The sequence below is a fragment of the Pocillopora verrucosa genome, chromosome 4, assembly GCF_036669915.1.
Source record: "Pocillopora verrucosa isolate sample1 chromosome 4, ASM3666991v2, whole genome shotgun sequence".
Taxonomy (NCBI): Eukaryota; Metazoa; Cnidaria; class Anthozoa; order Scleractinia; family Pocilloporidae; genus Pocillopora; species Pocillopora verrucosa.
Genome location: NC_089315.1, coordinates 22,724,747 through 22,742,268, shown reverse-complemented (window position 1 = coordinate 22,742,268; position 17,522 = coordinate 22,724,747). Strand labels below are relative to the sequence as shown.

Here is a 17,522-nt window from a genome sequence, read left to right as displayed (position 1 = left end):
GACAGAACATTTGTAATGTCATCTTGGTTTATAAGGATGGTTGTAAGATAGATAAATTGCCAATTAGTACTTACTGCAATCATTTTACAAGAGATAATTTTCTTTGTGTGTAACAATTAGTCATGAACTGTAATCATCCGGCTGAGACAAGTTCTGAATGACTGTTGTTATTAACAGTGACAATGTGATTGTCATTAACATCAGTTCATTTCTAGACTACTCTTGCCAAAGTGATCACACTGACAACTCAAAAGCATCAAAGAATAGTTGTGTTTCCATACTTCCCTATGGCTAGGGGAGCACATCAGGGAGGTTTCGTCCAGGAATGTCACTGATGGCATGTGCTCTTCAAACCTGACACTGTTTTAGACAAAATACAGGACCATTGATAAAAGGATCCTCAGGTGGTAAACCCTTTACACCCTAAAATTATTTTCTGTATTCTCCATACTGCTCCCTATACATTTTTTAAGGTGTTAACAAAGAGAATTTGTTTAATAATCAAGAGCTAGTGATCATTTCCTTTATCCTCATGACCTTAATGTGCAATTCAGGAGTATAATATTATAGGGAGAAATTAGATGCTAGTCACTCTTAGGGGCCAAAGGGTTAAAACCCCCATTTATGAGACTATTATTGCTTTTTTTTTTAACACTTAAACTCTAATGGTTGACCAATAGAGAATTTCTCCTTATACTGACAATACAATTTCAAGCAGACAAGTGATGGGTATAAAGAAAAACATCAATGGGAAATTTTTTTTCTATCTCATACCAAATTCTCCAAACTCACAACACAAAAATTGTATGACGGACAATAAGAAGAATTACCAATGAGATCTTGAGAGTGAATGCTCTGTAATAAGGGTGAAGAAATTGTGTAAATCTATAGAATATTTGCGGTATACATCTTTCTGGTATAGATACTTCCTTTGCTGGTCTTACTGGCTGCATGCATGTATGTGTGAACCAGCTGATACATGATGAAGAGTGGCTGGCAACCTCACTGTAACCAGTGTAGGAAAAAATTACATATACAATTGTGGCATTTAAATCTCACGGAGCCACCTGACACATTTAAACAAGATGATTAATATGACATGGTCAGAGAATGCTAATATCGCACAGGTGCATCACACCACCAAAATGGTTTAATACTTCCAGTTCAGAAAAATATTAAGATCAAAAATCAGAATGATGAAATGTTTTTCCACAATTGGCAGTAATGTTATAATCTGATTCGCCTATTTGCCATTTGATAAGAAAACTGACAACATTGTTCATGTCAGTTTCTTATGCTTATGCTTATTGTATTGTTTTTAGCTCTAGGGTATTTAAGGAAAAATAGCAAACAAACTTGATCTAAAAGTGGGATAAGAGACTTAATATACCTCCTTTTTTGTAGGAAAGAAAAACGTGAAAAAGTGAAAAATAAATGTAAATTACCCTTTCCTTTGTGTGGCTAAAAAAATTTTAATGTTACTGTCAGGAAACTGTTTCAAAATGTACTAACCTGGATGTATTGTGAGAAATTAAACCAACCCTATTATGTTTTTTTGTGAGCGGTCAAGGAAAAAAGACCTTTTTGAGGCAGGACACTTTTCTGGCGTGAAAAGGTAAGTCACGTCGAAAGCCGAAAGATGGAAGGTACCGCCTTTATAATCAGCAAATATTCACCTGGGAGACTGGCCAAAGTATAACACACTTAAACATAACTATCTTCCAAGGATTGAAATTAAATTACAAATAAGCGTTGCGAGCGTGAAGCCAACGAACATAAAAAGCGCATTAAAAAAATTATCGACAAGAGCAGATGATCTACAACTTGTGTTTTTGATATCGCCATCAAATGAACTTCATGAGTTTTTTTTTTTTTACAGTACACCTAAACAGTTCTAAACCTTAAGACAAGCGCCACAAAATTTTTCTTTGTCGTTTGAAAATCATTGTGGCTGAATTAATAGTGATTATTAATTTGAATTGAACTAAAGGCAATGATGCCTTTTTAAACCTATATTTACCCCCCAATGGAACATCTTGTCACACCCCTAGCCGAGTGCCACCTGGCGACTCGTCGTCGGTGAACCACCAAAGTACAGCGGAAAGCCAGTCCCATATCAGTGATTCGTGCAATCATCAAACCCAACCAAATGATTCCTTAATAAAGGATAAAGAAACTATCGAACTTTGAGAACTCCAACCTCATAAAATGATCACAGAAACCCCAGTGTAAGAATAAGAGTATTTATTGGCTCCAAATTCAGGAGCACACACTTTTCTTGTAGAATTTTTCCTTCTTTTAAAGTAGAGATACTTTACACACTCAGAATACCATAGTGCACTCTTTTCACAAAGAGACTGACGCTTCTTATCATTGTTATAATTATTTTCCAAGTTAAACCTGGAAAATTTTCTTAGGGTTGTGACCAGGAAACTTTTCAGAGTGCTTTGTGTACCAATCAAAAAGTTATACTAAAAGAAAAGCAATTAACTGCAAGTAAATGAAGGACAAAGACGCTACTTTGTGGCGAATTTTTCAAATTTTGCCACTGCCTCATACTTGTGATTTCAGACCAATTTTTTTCTTCCTGAAACTGTCTTTATTGACTTTTAAATCACATACAACAGAGTAATACCAACACTACGTAAAAACACTTACAGTAACTACGATACTAACAGTGCTTACGTTACTTACAATACCACCCCTATTTCTATTTATACTTATCAATATTCACGTTTAAGACTACTTACAAGAGGATTTTTCTCTTAAACTAGCTTAGACTACAAATTATGATGCTTACACTACTTGCATTACGAATTTTAAATCAATAATTAGCTTACTCTACATACTAAACAATGTTTACTTTACTGGGTGAGGCAATGACAATTTATGAGAGGTAGACTACGGTGCAACACAAACAAAATGCAGATACTTCAGTTGCATTTCTGAGCTTAAGTTCGTTAACAAAAAACACAAGGTAATGCGACTTTGAATGAGCCAACTACATATTCCCTTCGTGCGGTATCAAAATAGATAAATAAATAAATAAAAATAAATAATTAAATAAAACAAAATAGATAAATATGAAAAACTATTATGATAATGGTTCTCATCTTTTCCTGAAGTCTTGAAGTTTCTTATTACTTGAGGCAATTCATGAACCTTTCAGTCTCCTGTTTAGCGTCTACTTTGTGTGGAAACTGATTAAATTTTGGGACTAATTTGTTTCTTCTGCAATCCCATATACATAGTTTACCCAGAATTATCAGATAATTTAATATATCTTTTCTATTTAAAATGCCAACTAAAACATCTTTGAGAGATAAGCTTATATTTTAACTCAGAAGATTAGACCACTTATTGCAAAACCTCTTCCAAACGGCGTGCACATAGAAGCAGTCATAAAAAGATGGTATACGTCCTCTTTGTAAGTTGCGCAAAAGAAACTCTTCTCTGAATCAATTAACCCAATTTTGAATGATATGGTATTTGTAAACAGAATATTATTTAATAATTTATACTTTGTTTGTAATCAGCACAGAATAAAACTCTTTTGACTTAGCTGCGTAAGTGTCGAATTCAATTGCACTATACTCTGTTCATTTATCATTTATTATGGTCACTCGTGATATTTGAGAGGATTTCAATTGCAACCATCTACCGATCGGGCAGTTACGAAAACCTCCAAAACACCCAAAATTGCAGCATAGCCATGCCAATGTATAAGTCTACAATCGTAGAAATGTTGAGAATAGCATAGGTTTCCATTTCTTATAATTTGCTCTTAAATCAAGAACGAATCGTGTAGGTAGCTTACAGTGTTAATTTGATTGTTCTGAGTTGATCATCCTACAGCTATTACAGAGAAGTGATAAGCAGTTTATTTATAACTTGCGATTAAAAACTTGAATGACACGTTTTTTACAAAGGATAATAACAATAATAACATTAAAAAAGGAAAGGACTATCAGTGGTTTAAAGCAAAAATGTTTGTATATCTGTTACGTTTGTAAATAAAATATGTCGATTAAATATAAAAATCCATTAACCTAGTTTAGGCATCAAAGGCATTAAAAGTGATAAAACTGTCACGAAATTTTTTTGTCTTGAACACGGGCCTACACTTCCGTATGTCTCTAAGGTTCAAATTACTTGTGTTAATCATTGCATCAATAGAAATAATTTAAGTATATAAAAGTTAAAGCTATGCTTATGGCGACTATAGGCCTCTTTAAGGAGGCTCCGTAGGGTTTTGACCGTGCGAGATATGGACGCGAACATAGGGCGAGCTTTTAGAATGTCAATTCAATTCAATTCAATTTCAATTCAATTTTATTTAAACTCACACGAATACAGTGTATTAGAGAAGGTTATAATTATTACAGTAGTGTTACAAACATCAATGTAAAGAATACAGTACAATAAGAAAACGAAAAAACAAACCAAAATAATTTACAATTCATTGCCACTAAGGATATCTAAGAAATAAAGAAGGACAGGAAGAAAAGAATATTTAAATACTATGTTAATTGTGTGGAGTTCGGGACACCCAAATAGTTCTAAGAACTTATCGAGTGGGTGTCCCAAAGCAAATAATTAAAACAAAAGGAATACAGTGTTAACAACAATTTAAATAAATAGAGAATAATACATGGGCGCGCGTAGATATGGAATTTCTCTTCGAGTGTTTAACTCGATAGCTCACGAGTGAGCGCAGCGAACGAGTGAGATGACGAGTTGAACACCTCAGTTGTCACAAACACAAACCTGAACTGGACATTAAAAAGTTTTGTTGTAGTTTTAACCTGTAGCTCCGTGATTTTATCGTCATCGAAACTCCACTCTATTCTAAGTTAGAGAAGGGAGAAATATGCGAGATGCGAAGAAACTATGCCTTTATAACCCCTATTTTTTTCCAAGTCAAAAAAAGATCGGCAGGACAAATGTCACAAATTGTAAAAACTGTGGAATATTTCATCGAAGCGTATTTGAAAAAATCATAATCAAAGCCAAATTACCGCTGGTGAGCACCTTCCTTTGCAGCATTTAAGCTTAAACACAAAAACCTTTATGTATATATTAACTACAAAAAACAACAGTTCGACCCTTGTTTATTACATTTGGGTAACATTTAGTGATCTCTTAAAATAGGTTGCGGTTTTTCATCGTGATAAAAAACGCTTTCAAAAGAGAAATTTAATCGTTCTTCAGGAGGTGTTTGAAGGAGCTTACATTAGCGGCATTTCTGATATTTGCGCCTAAACTATTCCAAAGTTTGAGCGCCACGACGGTAAACAAGCAATCACCGAAAGTAACAAGAGTTTGTAATGTTTGGCTGTTGAAAAAGGAGTTTTTCCTGGGTTATATTTTTTTCTTTCACGCGTTCAGGGAAAGGATATATTATTCTGTTGTCCGCGTCGAGTGAAAAGGTAACCAGAAATCCAATTTTTTGGGACCGTCCAAACAGTCTCGGAAAGAGCACAAGTTTGGACTGATTAGTACAAGAGGAGCCACCCTGTGCCAAACAATGCCAATTTTGTGGTATCCAGTCGTTTCGTACCTACGGTCGTTTCAGTCTATTTGTACCCAGTTTGAGTCGGTTCGTTCCCAAACCGCTGGTCGATTCGTGCCCGTCCCAGTATACATGCATTCTCATTCATTCGCAATACCTAACGAGCGAGAGCGTGAATAGAAGTCGATTGTTGAGTACGAGAACTTTATCATTGACCACAAGCAAACTTCTACTGTCTATTGAAATGGGTACGAATCGACCAGCGGTTTTAGTATGAACCGACTCAAACTGGGTACGGAACGACCATGAGTACGAAAGTCTACGAAACAACTGGATACAGATATTACCGAAACAGGTAGACTGTTTTTTCGGAGACGCACGAAACAGTTGCCGCTGGAGAGAAACTTATTTGAATTAAGCCCACGTGATCTATCCCTGACGCCTCAAACGTAAGCCCACGTGATCGCATTCCTTCACCTTGCTGAGAATAAAGCTATGGCGGGCTGTTCCATAAACAAACAAGGAAGGTCTCATATCCGTGGTAAAAGCGTAGACGATAGCCTAAGATGTGTGATAATCGATTCGATTTTAGCTGAAGGTGGGGATCCAACATCCGGGTATTTTGGAGGGCATTTCAAGGAAGTTACCGATCGGTACCGAGTCACGAGTCAGTTTGTTTCAAAATTATGGAAAACGTTCTGCGAAATTGGGGATCATTTGTCCGCAAAAAGAAATCTGGAAAACCCTTATCACCTCAAGCCAGAGGATGTGGAAATGAGATACTTTCTAAAAAAGGAAAAACCTACAGGTCAATCAAAGAAGATCTCGGTACGTATTGTACTTTAGTTGGAGCGACATCAGTAGCTGCAATTGGAAATGTCTTTAGAAATAAAATACCCGAAGGACCTTTCACAAGAAAGCGAATGGTCAAACCCTCTTTAGAAAAATTCACTCTACAGAATCTTGTTTATTGTCAGCATTTTATTGATTACCCCCAGAAAAGATTAAGTTTTTCGATGAACCTGGAATTCATTGTGGAATAGGCAGTCCTGTATATGGCAATTTCCCCAAAGGAACACCAGCTATCGAAATTAAACGCGGTAACTAAAATTAACACGCGGTAACCACTTCCAAGTGGTTTGGAAGTGGTGCAGTACGCAAATACAGTAGAAGGAGCTTCAAACTCCATTCAGTTATTAAACTTTTTTGGAGAAGCAGGCAAAGTTTCAAATTTAAATGACAGTCAGGCTATAGAATTCGGCGACATATTGCTATGGATAATTGCGCCATTCATCGGTTCGAAAGGGGACATATTTTACAAAGATGTCTTATGCAGATAGGGGATCTATTATTTACACTCTGTCACTGTCACCCGAGTTCAACGCAGCTGAATTTATTTTTGTAAACTTAAAACTGTCTTAAGAAAGGACGAATTTGGACTGACGACATGTTTGGTTTTCACAACTTCCTTTTGTAACTCAATAAATTTACAGAGAATTGTTAAAAAAAAAACCATTCATGTGTTAACAAGAAGTAAAAAGAACTTGCTAAAAGTTGAATCATTGTTAACGTAAATTGAACGCAACAATAAAGGAAACTTTTCTAAGACATTTAAGTCTACTAAATAAATCAAATTATAGCTCTACGTGCACGCGTGTTGTTACTTTTCTCACGGCTGAGAATACAATTAAGTTATTCTTGAATTTCGACTCGTGTACAGCCAACACCTTAGAGGCTAGGTTTACTACGAACATAAGAAAAAGCCTTTTTAGGGGCTTTTCTTTTGTACGTAGTAAACTTAGAAATGGATACTTCGCCAAAATGGGGTCTTTTCAACATAGTTAGCAGTCAGACAGCAAGCGATGCACTGTGGAAGTAAGGTGAGGTATTTTTATTAAGAAATTGACCGTATTTTTCATTCCTAAGAACGGTCGTAAATTTTCCCATGCAAACTCTTAAGACTTCGCCATGACTCTTATTTCACAAGATGATCATCTCCCAGCTGGAGCTTGGGCCACCTGTGGTTGATCGAAGTAGATCGAACACAATAGAGTGAAAGTTATTTTAATAATAACCTTGGTAGAGATAAAGCATCAATTACATGGCAACGACGCTTCGAGAAACCACAATCAGCATGAAGTCGTCATACTGAGCGTAGCGAAGGCACGTCGTGAAGGTAAAGTTGGTTTCTAAGAAAATACATAAAAAAAAACTTACATAAGAAAAAGCCCTTTTAAGGGCTTTTCTTTTGTACATAGTAAACCTAGAAGTGAATAACTCGTCAAAATGGGGTATTTTCAACATAGTAAGCGGTCAGATAGCAAGCGATGCACTGTGAAAGTAAGGTGAGGTATTTTTGTTGAGAAATTGACCGTATTTTTCATTCCTAAGAACGGTCGTTAATATCCCCATGCAAACTCTTAAAACTTCACCATGACTATTATTTCGCAAGATGATCATCTCACAGCTGGAGCTTGGGCCACCTGTGGTTGATCGAAGTAGATCGAACACAATAGAGTGAAAGTTATTTTAATAATAAACTTGGTAGAGATAAAGCATTAATTACATGGCAACGATGCTTCCAGAAACCACAATCAGCGAGAAGTCGTCATACTGAGCGTAGCGAAGGCACGTCGTAAATTCACTTCTGAGGCTAATTCAGCGATTTCAGACTGCCTTTAGTTTCATGAAATTGAATGATCACCCAATAAGAAAGGACTGAGCTAAATTTGAAGTATCAGGAACGACACATTGACAAGATCTAGGCGAAGGTAAAGTTGGTTTCTAAGAAAATACATAAGAAAACGTACATAAGAAAAAGCCCTTTTAAGGGCCTTTCTCATGTACATAGTAAACCTAGAAATGGATAACAAGCCAAAACAAATTCTTTTCAACAAACTAAGCGGTCAGGTAGCAAGCGATGCACTGTGGAAGTAAGGTGTGGTTTTTTTATTGAGAAATTGACGGTATTTTTCATTCCTAAGAGCGGTCGTAAATGTTCCCATACGAAGCGACCACATTGACAATATCTAGGCGAAGGTAAACTTTGTTTCTAAGGTCCGTTTACCGCAAAAACCAAGACTACAGTGAGTTTGTTGCGGTTTGATCATGGTCTACTATTTCGAAAATAATATAATTGTTGTTGATCGAACTCGATCAAACAGTAGAACTCATTCTGGTTCAGTTTGAGTTTTATTGTGTTCTGTAAACGAACAAAGTCAAACGGCTCCACAATTCAGTCTTCTAGTAGAAAATGAAAAGTGGGAGTGAAAGTTAAATTAGGGATAAACCTGGTAAAGAAAAAGCTTCAATTGCATGACAACGACGCTCCGAGAAACCACAAACAGTGTTAATTATAGTCAGTTCAGTATGGTTCAATTTTTCGTTAATATTTTAAAGTATTTAAAGTATGAATTCGAATTCCGAATTTATTTAGGTTTGACCTGTCGTGATGAGTTACCGAATTGTTACAGCCTTTTCTAACTTCCTCAAATGGACATGCTTAGTTTGTCAACTGACCTTGCTTTGGACCCACACGAAAGTTCTTGTTTTGACTGATTCAGTCAGAGGTTGAATCAGTTAAAAGGAGGCATTATGATTAAGTACTTTTGTTGTTCAGATAGAAAGTGCTTGATTTAGTGCTCTAACACAACTGTTTGATCTCTCAAGGTCAGTCAGCTGATTACATGACATTCTCAGAAAATGCATTACAACAGGGACTTTCCCGAGGAAATGAGTCATCAATGCCGTTGATTTCAACAAGTACCTTTAGTGCCAACTGAGGTCTTTCAAAGTTTTTTTTTTCAATCCATAAATGCAGAAAACGTCGCAACAACTCGTGCCGATAAAATACGAAATATACGTTCACACGATTCTCTATGCATATAAATAGAGGGGGTGAGTTTCTAAAGAGACTGTGGTGATGCGTCGGTGGGAGAGTTTATCAGGGTAATTAAGTGTTATCAACTGAGTTGATTCGTGCCCGTCCCAATGTACATTCATTCTCATTCATTCGCAATACCTCACGCACGAGAGCGTGAATATAAGTCGATTGTTCAGTACGACAACTTAATCATTAACCACTCTAACCAGTTTTAGTCAAGCGAGTAAGATGCAAGCAAAATTCTGGTGTTTATCGGGAGTGGTACGAATCGACCAACGGTTCGGGCATGAACTGACTCAAACTGGGTACAAAACGAGTGGGTACGAAACGACCATGGGTGTGTTTTCACTAGGACAAGTTTGACTAGTTAAAGTCGGAAAAAGTCCGGAAGTTCAGTGAAAACAGCTTGTCCTAAGTTAAGCGAGTTAAAAATGCAAGCTGTTTTCACCTGAAAAAACAAGGGATTATCTCGCCTTTATGACCGGAAATTCCTGCAGAGTTATACTACCTCGCGAGATGGTATAACTTGTCTTGGTAAATGCCGCAGCCAATCACATTGCCGGTAGTGACAGATGCCTGCCAAATCGTGAACTTCAGTTTAATCGATTTAAAAGGAGCTGTTCAAACCAAAACTGTGGTCTTGGATAAACCCACAGTCTTGTGGTTACGGCGATAGCGGGTGTTTTGGATTGTCCGGATTACCACAATCCGTTGCGTCCTCTCCATTCCTCGAGACATTAGTCGCATCCTCTGAAAGAAACGTCGTCTCCTTCGAAGAAATATGGCGAGAATCAGCACAAGAGAAGTCATTAAAAATGCTTCGTCTCCCGCCATTTTTTTAAAGTTACGCGCTTTTGTAATTTGAATCTTCTGATTAAACGGCTTAAACTTTACAGTGAAAACAGATGTCAAGTTTAACTAGTAAATGTCGGTCTGTAAACAAACACATAGAAAGAATGTTCAGCTAGTTAATCGGCCTAGTGAAAACACAGCCCATGAGTACAAAAGTCCGCGAAACGACTGGATACGGATAAAAATAAGGCGTGACACATACACCATATCATGTGATCTGTACTCCTCCCCCTGGCTCTGTCATTCGTTATCATAAATGTGCCAACGTTTTTAAATCCTAAGATTCCTGTTTGGCTACATGCTGAGGTGGATCGCGTGGAAATATCTACTCTACTTGAAGGTACCTTCCGCTAGTTAAATCAGGACTTCCTTTAGACAAGGGTATGTCAATGTATCTGATTTCATCAGCGATACAGCCATGCATTTCAGATATTTGGGACGCTACTTATTAGCAATGTCTTGTTATTGATCCAACTCGATGGAACACAATAGAGCTCATTCTAGATTGAGTTTTATTGAGGTCTGTAAGCGAACGAAGTCGAACGGCTTTTTTTTTGACGGGGGTATAACAGCAAAATGTGTCGAAATACGAGCAGTTTTTGTAATACTATAGCAGACTAGTCATATGATCTCACAGCATTTTTCATTGCATGACATTCTCAGAAAAACAGGAAATCAATCATGCATTACAACAGGGACTTTCCCGAGGAAATGAGTCATAAATTGCCGTTGATTTCAAATCAATTGATTGTCGTATAACAGGATGGTGTCTATAGGACGAAAATTTGTGCTTGATAATTCAGTTTAACTTTAAAATGGCTGCCAGTGAAACTGGTATATCTGATTTGTTCGATGACATAGATATGGAAGAGACGTGTGACACCGGTTATGAAAAAGATGTTGACGTGGCAATCATTAGTGGGTTTTATTACCAAAAGGTAGCCTTTGTGAACGGCAAGGTCTGGTTACTTGCTGACTATTGGATGAAGTTGTATTCAAACAATTGTTAACATTGAACTAATCATGACAACAAAGTTGAGGAAGCTAAGGCTATTTCAGCAATATGTAGATTGCGTGACCAAAGAGTTAAGGAGCATTCCTGCCTTCGAAATGACTCCGGGTCGAACAGCAGAACTTTTTCAGAAACAAATAACATAGTTATACCCAGTTTTGTTAAATTTCTTTGTCTTTTATCATTTGAAGCCTGTTTCTGCAGAGATATTATTCACCAGTGCCAGTAACGGTATACGATTAAAGACTTTGCTGGTCTCTCGCATACGAATCTTAAGTTTCTGCCCATTGTTCTGCAGAGATATTATTCTTGGATAATGTGTTCACTTGTGATGAAGTCAAGGAAGTGGTCGAGCTATGTGGCTGAGACATACATCCTCGGCACACTACGAGTTTCAACTTCAGCACCTCCTCCATACATGTGAGCGTGTTGCCTGACGACATTAAATCTATATCGTGTTAGACCAGGAATCCAACTCTGTAACGTTCGATAGTTAACTTTGTCAGTAACAATGGATAGGATTTTCCTACGTGTGCTCCAGTGGCTCGCGTTCTTGTAGCAACTTGGTACTCTGTCTGTGCGACGTCGTTTGATATCACTAGTTTATTCAAGAGGAATTCAGCTTTCCCAGGTGCAGTTTCTTCTAGGGCTGCTATCACGATTAGATTGCTCACCATCTTTAGATCCTTGACTGTAAGCGTTAGCTGATCAATCTGTGACTTGCTTTCAAAACTCTCTCTGCATTTTCTACAGATACCTGTGCAATGGTAATAGAAGAAACAGTGATGAAAACGATAACGGTAATGATAATGACAATGATAATAATAATGATGCTGATGATGTTTATGATGATAATAACGATAATTATGATGAAGACGATGACGACAACAACGATGACGAATAAAATGACTTTCAGTGAAAGTTAACTTTGACATGGAGTTCTTCCTTCCCATGATCGAAAAAATGACTACAAATCGTGGGCAAGTAATGTCGTGACTGTTTTTTTCTTTTTTGGAGTTGCGTGACTGATAACCTCGTTTTGAAATTGTGAGCCTCGGTTCCAGTTATGTACCTCGTAAAAAAATACGTATCGGGGACGTTTTTTGCGAGAGCAGAGATTTTGAGTTGTGTTTTCCTAGTGATTTGAGTTTTCACTTTGTGAGAATTAAACCTTTAATTCGAAACGGAAATTTGGTTCCCACAGTAATACGGAAAAAACAAACTTGGCCTAGCCCGTAGCCGTCAAACCTTCGACGTACTTAATTCAAGTTATGAGTTCCTATCATCCCTAATTTGGACCTGAACCAATTTTAAGACTCAGGTAGCCAATAATTTATGTTTACTGAAAAATTGCATTTCTTAAAAAGCACCAATATCTGAATACATAGAGCACATATATTACACAACAACTATCTTTTTTGAAATAGGGTTCATGAAAGCCATGGCTGAACCCAGAGGTTCAAGGACGCCGGTTCTCTGAAATATAATTTTTGATATCGCTCTACTAACGCCTCTGTCTCCTCCTTCGCCATCCAGTGCCAAGCTCAGAACGGTGGAATGGACAAATTGTTAAGGCGTTTATATCCTTTGCACTCATGTAAAAAATACCTGCTCGGGCAAGGATGAGTTCACTCTCGTTCTCAACTCCGGCAAAACACCAAGCACTTTTATGACCCTGTACATCCTTAGTGCACGACACCATGGGAACCACCTCGAATAATTTACTCCTGTCTCGTCGGTCGTACGAGCAAGCACTTCCAACTCTAAACTTTAATGAGCAAGAAGCTTCCATTTCATTCACAAGCGAGACTTCCGATTCAGAAGGGACGGGAAATAATTATTTTTCTGAGTTTCACGTGAGAAAAATCGAATGGATCAATGTTTATTAGGTTCTGTTAATTTAATTAGTTTTCTTGCTTTTAAATAGAAAAGTCAACAAACATCATAGTTTACTCACGCGGAAAAGAAATTAACACGAGTACAAATTAAGGAAAACTCAGAGCTAAATGGATATCTAGACTTATTATTCCTTTTCCTCGTATTCGTGCCTATTTAAATGCCGTCGACCGACCCCACTCGTAGGTGTAAATTATTCTGTCACACGAGTACGACGACTCGTACCGCAATTATGCAAACTAGGTCACACAAGCCCTCACTTAACTCCTGCATGGGCCTCTGTAAGGTAACATTTTGTGGATTTTCGTTTACCGTAGGCTAATTAAAAGGCACGGGTTAGCAAGTCAAACAAGGGGCAGAAACTTAAGATTCGTATGCGAGAGACCAGCAAAGTTTTTAATCGTATACCGTTACTGGCACTGGTACATAATCGTACTAGACAGAACGATGGCAGAATATCTCTGCAGAAACAAGCTTCAAATGATAAAAGACAAAGTAATTTTAAAAAATGGGTATAACTATGTTATTTGTTTTTGAAAAAGTTCTCCTGTACGATTTTGAGTAATTTCAAAGGCAGGAATGTTCCTTAATTCTTTGGTCACGCAATCTACATATTGCGTGATTTTATGCCTCCGTGTGCTATTTTGAAGAGTTTCCTGCGTCGCGAGAAAACATTTGCCCAAAGAAAACTTTACGTCATTTTAAAGATCATTCCTAAAAGCTTCTAAGCAACCAATTCTTACACAACTTACACTTTACAGAAGACGAAGAGTCTATAAAAGAGCACACGTTAATGAGATTTCCCTAGACGTAATATCTTTGAAATGCAAAGCGAGCCAAAGTGTTCAATTTTTGACCTGTTATGACCCGATCCATCGATTCTGGAGGTGAAAGCGAAAAGTTCGTTTTTCTCGAAAATAAAAACATATTTGAGGAACAAAATACACAGTCTTTCTTGTCTTACTAGGTTCTACTTGTGTGCAAAACTTGAGACAATTTGAATTTTTGACCCTTGCCATAAAAATTTGTGCACGGATGTCCTCTTAAGTACTTTGTTGTTCAGATCCCAAGTGCTTGGTTTAGCGCTCCAAAAACAGCTGTTTGATCTCCCAAGGTCAACCAGCTGGCATGCCCACCCATATCTGTCAGAAGTGAATATATAGGCATATTCTTTAGATTTTACTTAGAAGAGACTGGGGAGAAGAGAGTTGGGAGAAGGGAGAAAAGAGAAGAGAGAAAATAGAGAGAAGAGAAGACTAGAAGAATGTAGACAGAGTGCAGTAGAGTAGAGTCAGAATTCTGCAGTCGAAGGAGAAGTATCCAGTGAGAATCAAAAGTGTGAGAGTCTGAGAGATTAACAAGAGTTACACAGAATGAAATAAGCTTGAATGTAAGTGGAATTGTGTACTGGAAAACCTAGTAACTATATAGAAAACCCAAAGACTGCAGCGCTAAAAGAGTCTTTAGTCAAGAGTCTCCTGCCACTGGCGGGAGAAGTTTGCCTATTAGCATTATTTTACTAAAGATATGAAATACTTTATTTTGTTATAGAAAATACCAACCGACTTTTTCAAACGAGGTAGCTTGATATTCTGACATGTCCAATCCGTTGATCAAGGCTGTTGTGACTACTCTTATTCAAGTGGTGCTAATCTTCGATCATCACAGCGTTCAAGCAGAATTTAGTGACACTTGCGACAACTCCACCAGTTCACTCTCATGCATTCACACATATGAGCAGCTTTATCACAGTTTAACAAAGTCAGATAACAGTTTTAACATTGAGTCTGCCTTATATCCATCCAAGAAACCCTCTTCTGTTCGTGTGTTTGTGAATTTACATGGTCCCAACAAAACAGGTTCACCCATTGCAAGGTACACTTGGAGCGTATCTTGTCTGTATGTTGCTATTCCTGATGTCTTCCTGGAAATTGTGTCACTCGGATCAATCCTTGTCAGACATCGGACAAAAGAATTGAACTTAACAATTCCACATTTCTGTTGCAATGTGTCGAAAACAGAGGATGAAAGAAAGAAGACGATAAACGATATGATTGAAAATGTCCTCGCTGCGGTATGAACAATGTTTTTTTTTTTTTCATCTCTAAGAAACCCCGACTCAAAACTGCTTAACCCAAGCCAAAATGAGTATTCGTAATCCTCTGAGAGTAAGCATTCATTTCAAGCAATGCTCTCTGCGACAAAAGCAATCGCCTCCGTTATACTAAATAATTTAATATCGTTAATGAAACTCTTAGAAGGGTTATGAATACCTATCGCAACCGTTTAAACTGATCGCCAAGAGTTTGGAAATAGAGAAGTGAAACTTTGTACCTTGTAGGTTGCAGACAAGCGGCTAGGTTGCTATGGTTACTGATGCTGCCATATTAGATGAATTATTTGCTGAATCTTTGTTGGTGCTCATTTCAGCTTCAAGATCTGGCCTCTTCACCAGGAATAAGGAATCCAGAACTAAACAATGCAGAGTGTGTTATCGAGGGCCATGGCACAGATATGGAAGCTACAGGACGAAGTCTCGAAATCAGAATAATGATATGGGGTTCTTTCTGCTCTACCTGTGCAGCTTTCAATCCACTCTATGAGATGATAGTGGGATATATGGTGCTTTTGAGGGTACCAAATAGCCCTGAATATAAGGCTATGCTATGTTTAAGTGTTTTGGTGGGAGTACCTGGTTCATTTATCTGGTTGATACTTTTATCTGTTGTAATTTATTTCTCTGTGAGAGACGGACCACTTTTCTACCTGGATATCTTACTTGTTTTGATTCTATTTTTTTTTTTTATTATTACTCTCCTCTCAAAAAGAGTGAGGGACATCTGGAATTGTTGTAAGAGCTCTGATCCAGGTCAGATGAACAGCGGCTTTATGTGGTTTCAGAAACTACTTGCCCCTTTAAGTGTTATTTATACCTGTTTCTTCTCCTGTTGGATGCTCATCGGCATAATGCTTAACCCAATTTGGGGTTTGACAATTGCACTAGCAGTATGTCTTGTTATTTCTTCTTTCAGTTATATAGTCAGTGGCTACGAAGTCGGTAAAAAAACGGTAGGTGATAAAAGCAAGCATCGATCTCTTCTTATAAATTGGGTATTTAGTTTTGTGGCTCTTATATTTGTAACAATTGTTGTGATTCTTGCCGGACAATCGTTTAATGGCAGAGAAACCGCAGATGGAATATTCAAAACCACACTGTTTACCGCTCTTGTTTTTTTTACCTCGTGGTTCTCATGGAAGAGGCTTTTCAGCCAAAAATCAGAGACAAATCTACGTGACATTCTTCAAGCTCTTTGTCAAAGACTAAGTCAAGATGCTGAACCGGGGCTTGAACCCCAGCCTTCATTCAGTGATTTCGATGAGTCACCCAGTGATCATGATCCCTCATGGATTTGGCATGAAACCACTGTGTAAGAATACGCATACTTTTTTGTCTCCAAACTCAGTATCAAAAAAGAACACACAATTTTCTTTTGGAATTTTTTCCCTTTTAACTCGTGCAAACGAGTTTTTAAGGGGACTCCGATATGCAAATGAGTCACTCAATAAGATGTAGACACTGTGGTAATCAGTAGTACCCAACTCGCCCGAGCACAAAACCTTGTTGAAGTAATAATCGCGCGATAAAACGACATAGGAAGGCTTTGTTAAAGTTCATACTAAGAATGGCTGCTTTAAATACCACCTTCCAAGAGATAAAGTAAAATGTACATTATGATAGAATATTTTACAGACTAAAATCCTGTATTTGGGCCATAAAAATCCTCCCCCTTCACACTTTGTTGGCGACCACTGAATCTCTCTTTCTTGACCTCCCCCCCCCCCCCCTCCCTCCGTGACCAATAATGATTGGTCCTCATTAAAGTTTTGGGAAAACCGGAAAAGCTAGTTGGATGTGTTACTATTTCGTGCAGTTGAACAATTGTAGCGAGAAGCTAATTTTAGATCTGAGGAAAATTTATATTCTCAGTCAGGGAGGATGTACCTTTTTGATATTGCTGTTATTGGAGTTTTTATATCCTAGAGGTCAATTGTTCTATTTTTTGATAAGTACATAACCTAAAATAATCTAGAAGAACACTTTAAGCTAATCAGTTGAACAAATAGAGCGAGAAGCTATTTTCAGCTCTGAGGAAATTTTATATTCTCAGTCCGGGAAAATGTCCTTTTTTTTATATTACTTTTCTTAGAGTTTTATATCCTGGAACTCAATTGTTCTATTTTTTGATAAGTAAGTAACCTAAAATAATCTAGAACAGATCAATTTGAACTGATGCGAGCTTTATTTAACTTTTAATATTTGATTTTCTTTGTTTTGTATGAATGTAATTACATAACAATAGGATATG

General features: G+C 37.4%; 1 protein-coding gene and 1 pseudogene across 5 annotated transcripts in view; both read left to right on the top strand.

The window, feature by feature from the left end:
- Nucleotides 1–17,522, top strand: part of LOC131778757 (uncharacterized) — a 49,558-nt gene extending 32,036 nt beyond the window's left edge. Inside the window, exons 1-4 of one of the 5 annotated variants that reach the window (XM_066164780.1) lie at nucleotides 10,487–10,628; nucleotides 12,013–12,059; nucleotides 14,707–15,229; nucleotides 15,586–17,522. In XM_066164780.1, coding sequence (XP_066020877.1) covers nucleotides 14,753–15,229; nucleotides 15,586–16,587 — 1,479 coding nt within the window. In that variant the 5' untranslated portion in view covers nucleotides 10,487–10,628; nucleotides 12,013–12,059; nucleotides 14,707–14,752 and the 3' untranslated portion in view covers nucleotides 16,588–17,522. Of the gene's footprint in view, nucleotides 1–10,486; nucleotides 10,629–12,012; nucleotides 12,060–14,706; nucleotides 15,230–15,585 lie in introns of those variants that run through there. The other 4 variants (XM_066164781.1, XM_066164779.1, XM_066164782.1 and 1 more) reach the window with 4 other exon arrangements.
- On the top strand, nucleotides 6,008–14,744 carry LOC136280383 (uncharacterized; annotated as a pseudogene).